This window comes from Clupea harengus, chromosome 23 (assembly GCF_900700415.2).
Source record: "Clupea harengus chromosome 23, Ch_v2.0.2, whole genome shotgun sequence".
In the NCBI taxonomy this organism is placed as follows: Eukaryota; Metazoa; Chordata; class Actinopteri; order Clupeiformes; family Clupeidae; genus Clupea; species Clupea harengus.
In genome coordinates, this window is record NC_045174.1 from 17,413,697 (window position 1) to 17,422,093 (window position 8,397).

General features: G+C 46.1%; 1 protein-coding gene across 1 annotated transcript in view; it reads right to left on the reverse strand.

The window, feature by feature from the left end:
- fmnl1b (formin-like 1b) overlaps positions 1-8,397 on the reverse strand; it is a 51,748-nt gene extending 43,351 nt beyond the window's left edge. The window contains exon 1 of the mRNA XM_031560777.2: positions 6,969-8,397. Coding sequence (XP_031416637.1) covers positions 6,969-7,130 — 162 coding nt within the window. The 5' untranslated portion in view covers positions 7,131-8,397. The remainder of the gene's footprint in view (positions 1-6,968) is intronic.

Genomic DNA, 8,397 nt, shown 5'->3' on the forward strand with positions numbered 1-8,397 from the left:
GGGGGATCCAGGAGCAGGAAGAAGAATCTCTGGTCTAAGACATGCAGTGCAGTCACAGATAGAGGCTGACACTGAAATAGATCTGGACAAATTCAGGCCAGACCAGTGCCAAATACAGGCTAGATTCAGGCCAGACCAGTGGTAGATACAGGCTAGATTCAGGCCAGACCAGTGGTAGATACAGGCTAGATTCAGGCCAGACCAGTGGTAGATACAGGCTAGATTCAGACCTCATCAGAGCCAAATACAGGCTAGATTCAGGCCAGACCAGTGGTGGATACAGGCTAGATTCAGGCCAGACCAGCGGTAGATACAGGCTAAATTCAGACCTCATCAGAGCCAAATACAGGCTAGATTCAGGCCAGGCCAGTAGTAGATACAGGCTAGATTCAGACCTCATCAGAGCTAGATCTATTTCCACCTCTGCTGGTACCATGGATGTATGTTTGGTAGCGGGGGGAAAGCCCTGCCCATTTATTTGTTTTCAATTCCTCGGTTAACCATCTTCTATCTTCTGAATGGACTCACCGTGTGAGGTGAGTTTATATACTACCGCGCTGGTAATAGCAGGCAGTCAATGAAGCCTAATGAACTGGAGCTGTCATTGGAGGCGGTGGGGCAGATATTGACTGGCACACTGGTCTCGCAAACAGCCTCTCACGGTTTATCGAACACGAGGCATGTGTGTGTGTGTGTGTGTGTGTGTGTGTGTGTGTGTGTGTGTGTGTGTGTGTCTATGTACTTCAGCCAGAACACTCATACTTACTGCTGACAGTGTGCCGGATAGTTCACAAGATACACATACACACACACACACACACACACGTATGTCTATACACAATAACTCTCTCTCTCTTTCACGCTCATACACACACACGTATATATATATATATATATATATATACACAATAACTCTCTCTCTCTTTCACACACACACACAGACACACACACACACAAATACTCTCAATTACACAGAAAAACACACAAACACAATATTTTCTACCACCTAAATTCAGCAGGAGACAGTGTGTGTGTGTGTGTGTGTGTGTGTGTGTGTGTGTGTGTGTGTGTATGTGTATGTGTGTGTGTGTGTGTGTGTGTGTGTGTGTGTGTGTGTGTGTCTGTGTCTGTGTCTCTGTGTGTGTGTGAAAGAGAGAGAGATTTGAGTGTGTGGGTCAACAGCCTCAGAGATGACATTTAATGGGGTCGCCCCCTATGCTGGTTTTCCCTTGAACTGCTTGGTTTGTCATTATTTGTTCCACAAAAATAAATAGAGAGCAAATTTAATATAAATTTAATAAAGTTTTCGGATCAACCCTGATCTGGCCCTGATCTGGTCCTGCTGTAGCCCTGTTCTAGACCTCATCTGGCCCTGATCTGGCCCTGATCTGGCCCTGTTATAGACCTGATCTGGCCCCGTTATGGCCCTGTTACAGACCTGATCTGGCCCTGATATGGCCCTGTTATGGCCCTGATCTGGCCCTGTTATGGCCCTGTTACGGCCTTGATCTGGCCCTGATCTGGCCCTGATCTGGCCCTGATCTAGCCCTGTTATGGCCCTGTCAAGGCCCTGATCTGGCCCTGTTATGGCCCTGTCAAGGCCCTGCTGTAGCCCTGTTACGGCCCTGATCTGATGTGTATCCTGTTGATCTGGCTCTGGCCCCAGGTAGAGCTGCGTGCTGCGTGAGTGTCTTCAGCCTGTGGGCTGGGATCCAGGAACACTCTGCTGACTCAGATCTGTGCAGGCAACAGGAGAGGTGATACCCAGCATTCAGAGCCAATAAAGACTACCCTTCAAAATGACACCAAAGTGTGTGTGTGTGTGTGTGTGTGTTTGTGTATGTGTGTGTTTGTGTGTGTGTGTGTGAGAGAGAGAGAGACACCACACAAAAGCATTGTGTGTGTGTGAACATGTGCATATTGTGTGTGCAGTGTGTGTGCTTGTGTGTGTGGGTGTGGGTGTGTGCGTGTGCGTGTGGGTGTGGGTGTGGGTGTGGGTGTGGGTGTGGGTGTGGGTGTGGTGTGGGTGTGGGTGTGGGTGTGTGTGTGTGTGTGTGTGTGTGTGTGTGTGTTTGCTCATGTATAGAGGCATTGTATATGAGGGTGTTGAGAAGTGTGTGTGTTTGTGTGTGTGTGTGTGAAGGTGTGTGAATAGCACGTCCAGCATATGTGTGTGGGTGTGTGTTTATGTAAGCTCACAGGCGCACATCTGAGCATAGTCGTCATTATGTCCAAACGCCTGAGCCTGTTTGTGAACGCTGTGGACAGAAACACTCTTAATTTGCGACTTTTGTATTTTCTTGTGCAGAGTCTCCCATCGACACCCATAACACCTTGTAAACATGTAAATCCTTTCACATCTCAGGGTCAAATTTGTCTGGAAGCACTTCTTCCTCTGACCTCCAGCCTAAAGTTTTTATCCGAAGAAATCAGAGAAAATTGACATTAACACTGACTGACCCTGTTCATCCCTCTGTAGGCTACCGCTAATGTCTAGATCTTAACCTCTATAAATCCCACACATCTATAGCCTAAATCCCACACATCTATAGTCTAAATCCCACACATCTTTAGTCTAAATCCCACACATCTATAGTCTAAATCCCACACATCTATAGTCTAAATCCCACACATCTATAGTCTAAATCCCACACATCTTTAGTCTAAATCCCAAACGTCTATAGTCTAAATCCCACACATCTATAGTCTAAATCCCACACATCTTTAGTCTAAATCCCAAACGTCTATAGTCTAAATCCCAAACATCTATAGCCTAAATCCCACACATCTATAGTCTAAATCCCATACATCTATAGTATAAATCCCAAACATCTATAGCCTAAATCCCACACATCTATAGTCTAAATCCCACACATCTATAGTCTAAATCCCACACATCTTTAGTCTAAATCCCAAACGTCTATAGTCTAAATCCCACACATCTATAGTCTAAATCCCACACATCTTTAGTCTAAATCCCACACATCTATAGTCTAAATCCCACACATCTTTAGTATAAATCCCACACATCTATAGTCTAAATCCCACACATCTTTAGTCTAAATCCCACACATCTATAGTCTAAATCCCACACATCTTTAGTCTAAATCCCACACATCTTTAGTCTAAATCCCACACATCTATAGTCTAAATCCCACACATCTATAGTCTAAATCCCACACATCTATAGTATAAATCCCACACATCTATAGTCTAAATCCCACACATCTATAGTCTAAATCCCACACATCTTTAGTCTAAATCCCAAACGTCTATAGTCTAAATCCCAAACATCTATAGCCTAAATCCCACACATCTATAGTCTAAATCCCACACATCTATAGTCTAAATCCCATACATCTATAGTATAAATCCCAAACGTCTATAGTCTAAATCCCACACATCTATAGTCTAAATCCCACACATCTTTAGTCTAAATCCCAAACGTCTATAGTCTAAATCCCAAACATCTATAGCCTAAATCCCACACATCTATAGTCTAAATCCCACACATCTATAGTCTAAATCCCATACATCTATAGTCTAAATCCCAAACGTTTATAGTCTAAATCCCACACATCCATACTGTCTGGCGTGGTCCAGGGCCCTGTCCAGTACTGGGGCCCCTGAAGCTGTTCAGACCTTCCTCTCTGTGCCACGCCCTTGCTTAAGTACTGCCCACCAGGACACAGGTGATTAACTACCTGTTCAAGGTGTACCAGATCTGTTGTCTTATTCACCAGTCAGTCTGATGGTGCAGATCAAGACTCTTATCACAACATCCAAACACACTTGGCATCGCCGGTTCACCATCTCATCAGTTGCCAGGCCATTCTCGGGGCACAGAGTAAAAACAAACAAGGCAAACGCAAACGAAAGCATGCGAATGGCAGCAGACAATGAGAACACGTCTAGAAAGACAAGCGTTGGAGTCATGCACACGTGTACACACACACACACACACACACACACACGCATGCACACGCACACACACACACACACACACACACACACACACACACACCCGCACACACAAATGAGATGATAGCAGACAAGCACACCACATAGGAATGTGGATAATGATACAGCCAGGGCGGAGTGCCACAGAAGGTTCTGGATATCTGTAAGTAATATTCATGCCTATTTATTGTATGTATTGTATTTATTTATGTATTCATCTGTGGTGTCCTGAGTCTCTGATCTCACACGTTCAGGACGTCACAGACACAAGCATAAACATTTCCCCTGTCAAAATAGTCTCCTTCTTTCTTCTTTGATGGTTTAACTGGAAAGTCGTGTTGCGTACGAGAGGGGGTGGGGGTGGGGGTGTGTGTGTGTGTGTGTGTGTGGGGGGGGGGGGGTGTCACTCCGTGGGAATGTGCATAAGGGTTAAGGAGATTCCTTGAGCTCACATGGGGTTTGCGAATGTGAACACTTACATAAAGAAATTTCAGTATAAAACACCAATATTAGGTATATGCCTACACTTGAGTATGAGTTAATATCCACATAACATCAACATTATATAAATACTAATACGACAATCCTTAAGGGTACTATAAGTTTGAGAACTACTGAAGCTGTTTGTTTAAGGGATGATATGAGCTGGTATTACAATTGACATTTTTATGACAATTTTAATGGTCATAATATAAAGAATGACAATGTGAAGTCATGGTACTCATGAGGGGCGTTAAATTCTCTCTATTTGAATTATATTTTATTGCATTTTCTACAAGCATTTAATTTGCCTGGCGTTGTTATTCAAATCAACATGTTGTCATTCAACATGCAAATGTCTTCATGAGCACAACACAGAGACGCTTTCATCCGGCCTTCAGCCCAACAGCCATGCTAGCCTATGTCAACACAAACACCCTTTACACACAAGTTGAGGTTGTTCTGCTGACTACTGCAGTTACTGTGCTGGATTGGCCCCAAATCAGAGTCAGATCTGACATTACGCAGCAGATAGACAGAGTAAGAGATGATTCGCCCATCAGACATTGTCTTTACATAATCCATTTATACTTTTAGCAATTTTATAAGAATATTAGCAATAGCAAAGTATGAGGGTCCGCGGGATTAGTGCACTCCAAAGCATTGAACCGTTGTAATGTCTTAATTTCAGTAATTCCCTCTACAAATAATTATACAAGTAAATAACTTCTCAAGTAAAGAACGTCTCTCTTTCTCTCTTTCTCTCTCTCGCTCTCTCTGTCTACCAATCTCTCTCTCTCTCTTTCTCTCTATCTCTCTCTCACTCTCTGTCTACCAATCTCTCTCTCTCTCTTTCTCTCTATCTCTCTCTCGCTCTCTCTGTCTACCAATCTCTCTCTCTCTCTCTCTTTCTCTCTATCTCTCTCGCTCTCTCTGTCTACCAATCTCACTCTCTTTCTCTCTATCTCTCTCTCGCTCTCTCTGTCTACCAATCTCTCTCTCTCTCTCTCTTTCTCTCTATCTCTCTCGCTCGCTCTCTCTACCAATCTCTCTCTCTCTCTTTCTCTCTATCTCTCTCTCGCTCTCTCTGTCTACCAATCTCTCTCTCTCTCTTTCTCTCTATCTCTCTCGCTCTCTCTGTCTACCAATCTCTCTCTCTCTCTTTCTCTCTATCTCTCTCTCGCTCTCTCTGTCTACCAATCTCTCTCTCTCTCTCTCTTTCTCTCTATCTCTCTCTCTCTCTCTGTCTACCAATCTCTCTCTCTCTCTTTCTCTCTATCTCTCTCTCGCTCTCTCTGTCTACCAATCTCTCTCTCTCTCTCTCTCTTTCTCTCTATCTCTATCTCTCTCTCTCTCTGTCACTCTGTGTTCTCTATCATAAAGATTAGGCCCCATGTTACTGTAAGTCTCCTGCTTTGCTACAGTATAACCCCGGTGGCTTTGAAAACACACACAGTGGCTCCAGTGTTTGTGTGCCGCTGAACTTCCTCTTAATCCCGTCTCTCTAAACAGGGATCCTGTGAAAGCTTAGCCTGAGCACAGCGCGAGGGCTGGCAGACGTCTACTGTACACACACACACACACACACACACACACACACACACGCGCACACACACACGCACGCACACACACACACACACACACACGCACACACACGCACACACACACACACACACACACACACACACACACACACACACACACGCCCGCGCGCACACACACACACACACACAGCACAGTAGGAAATGCAACTGACCGCACACACAGGAGCATTGTTTCAAAAGTAGAAGTGGGCTCAGGGCATGTGGACAAGCCACACTTAAGTCACTGTGCTGAGTGTGTAGTGTGTGTGGGTGTGGGTGTCTGTGTGTCTGTGTGTGTGTGTGTGAGTGTGGGTTGGTTGGTCTACAGGTGTTGGTCTACAGGTACAACATACATACACAAGCATGTTTGCATATTTTATGTGTGTCTATGCCCTGAAGACACCCACACACACACACACACACACACACACACGTACACACACACACACACACACACACACACACACACACACATACACACACACATACCATGATAATCACAAATACTCTAGTATGTGACATGTACAAATACACAAATACTATAGCATGTGATCTTCTCTACTACCATACCATATCCATACCTCATCCATATCTCACGTCTAGTGTACGTGTGTGATTTTGCGTGCGTGTGTGTGTGTGTGTTTATTTGCAAGTGTGTATGTGTGTGTGTGTTTATTTGCAAGTGTGTGTGTGTGTGTGTTTATTTGCAAGTGTGTGTGTTTATTTGCAAGTGTGTGTGTGTGCGTGTTTGATTGTGCTTGCGTGTGTGATTGTGTGTGTGTGTGTTTATTTGCAAGTGTGTGTGTGTGTGTGTGTGTGTTTATTTGCAAGTGTGTGTGTTTATTTGCAAGTGTGTGTGTTTGTGTGCGTGTGTGTGTGTTTGTGTGCGTGTGTGTGTGTGTGTGTGTGTGTGTGTGTGTGTGTGTGTGAGTGTGATCCACTCACCAGCACTGCATTGAAGCTCTCCTCCAGCTCCTCCTCAGAGGGCATGGGGAGCTTGGGGCCGGCCGTCTGCCTGTGGCTCAACCCCGGCGTTCCCCCTCCAGAGGGGGTCCCCTTGCCCTCCCTGCCCAGAGGCAGATCCATGCCCCCGGCTGCGTTCCCCATGACGATCCCTTCCTGGCAACCACCACCACCACTTTTACATCCAAAAGGGCTGTGAACTCCACGCCTGACACCACAGTCCAACGCCGCAAGGCAACGCTGTTCACTCCAGCGGGGTTAATCTCACCAAAACACTTTCCACAAGAGCGTACGACGCAAAGGAAAAAAGGGAAAAAAAGAAAAAAGCCACACACACACACACACACACACACACACACACACACACACACACACACACACACACACACACACACGCGCGCGCGCGCGTGCGCGCAGGCACACACACCTGCGACGATGATTCCAAGGTAAACAAATCTCCAGGTGTGTGTGTGGGGGTGTGTGTACTGTGTAAACGAGGGAGCGCAGGTGTGTGGCCTGTGGAAGCGAGGTAGCGAGTAGCAGCGGTCGTGACAAACCAACACCAGCTCTCTCCCAGGGGTGTCCTGTGTTCTATGTTCTGTGTTCTGTGTTCTGCTTTAAGTGCTACTGCTGAGCAAGAAAAAGGTCAAGTTTCTAAAGCACGGAGCCAGAGAGACAACACGCGACAGCATCTTTTTCCTGATGGGAGATCTCAGTTCATCTTCATCGCCAGGAGGGAGAGTAAGATCCTGTGAAGACCTCCAGTGGTGTTGGTGATGAGGCTAAATAACTCTCGCCACAGTTTTTGCCTCCACAGAGTAGAATAAAAAGGGAAGATAGTAAAGACAGACCGACAAGAAAGAATATCAGTACCTCAGCTGCACTTCAGAAGAGTCAGACCAGAAAAAAAGAAAAGGAAAAATTAACAAGTAGGTGAGAAGAAAAGTCAATCTGGGTAAAAAAACGATATCCCCTGTCCTTTTCCTGGGGCAGACGAGGAGGTGTAGGAAGAGGAGGAGGGGGAGCTGAAAACTCAAAGAACTGCTATGGTTCCGTCCGGTTCCCTGTGTTCCTCAGCCTCCTCCGGTAGCTGTCCGGTTCTCTTTCTGGTGGCCGGTGTGTTCTCTGCCATCCCAGTCTGGGGCTGAGCCCTGAAGGAGAGATGGGGGGGAGGGGGAGGAGGAGGAGGAGGAGGAGGAGCGGAGAAGAGAAGAGGTAGTTGAGTGCGTCGATCCTCTCTGCAGAGAGTCTCTGAGCAGGAGAGCCTTCAGCAGCCACAGCGTCAGGATATGCAGGTCTCCCAGAATGCGAGTGAGTAAGAGAGAGAGAGAGAGAGAGAGAGAGAGAGAGAGAGAGAGAGAGAGCATGTGAAGTTCACTCAGCAGGGTGTCTGCTGGGTCCTAGTGCTGGG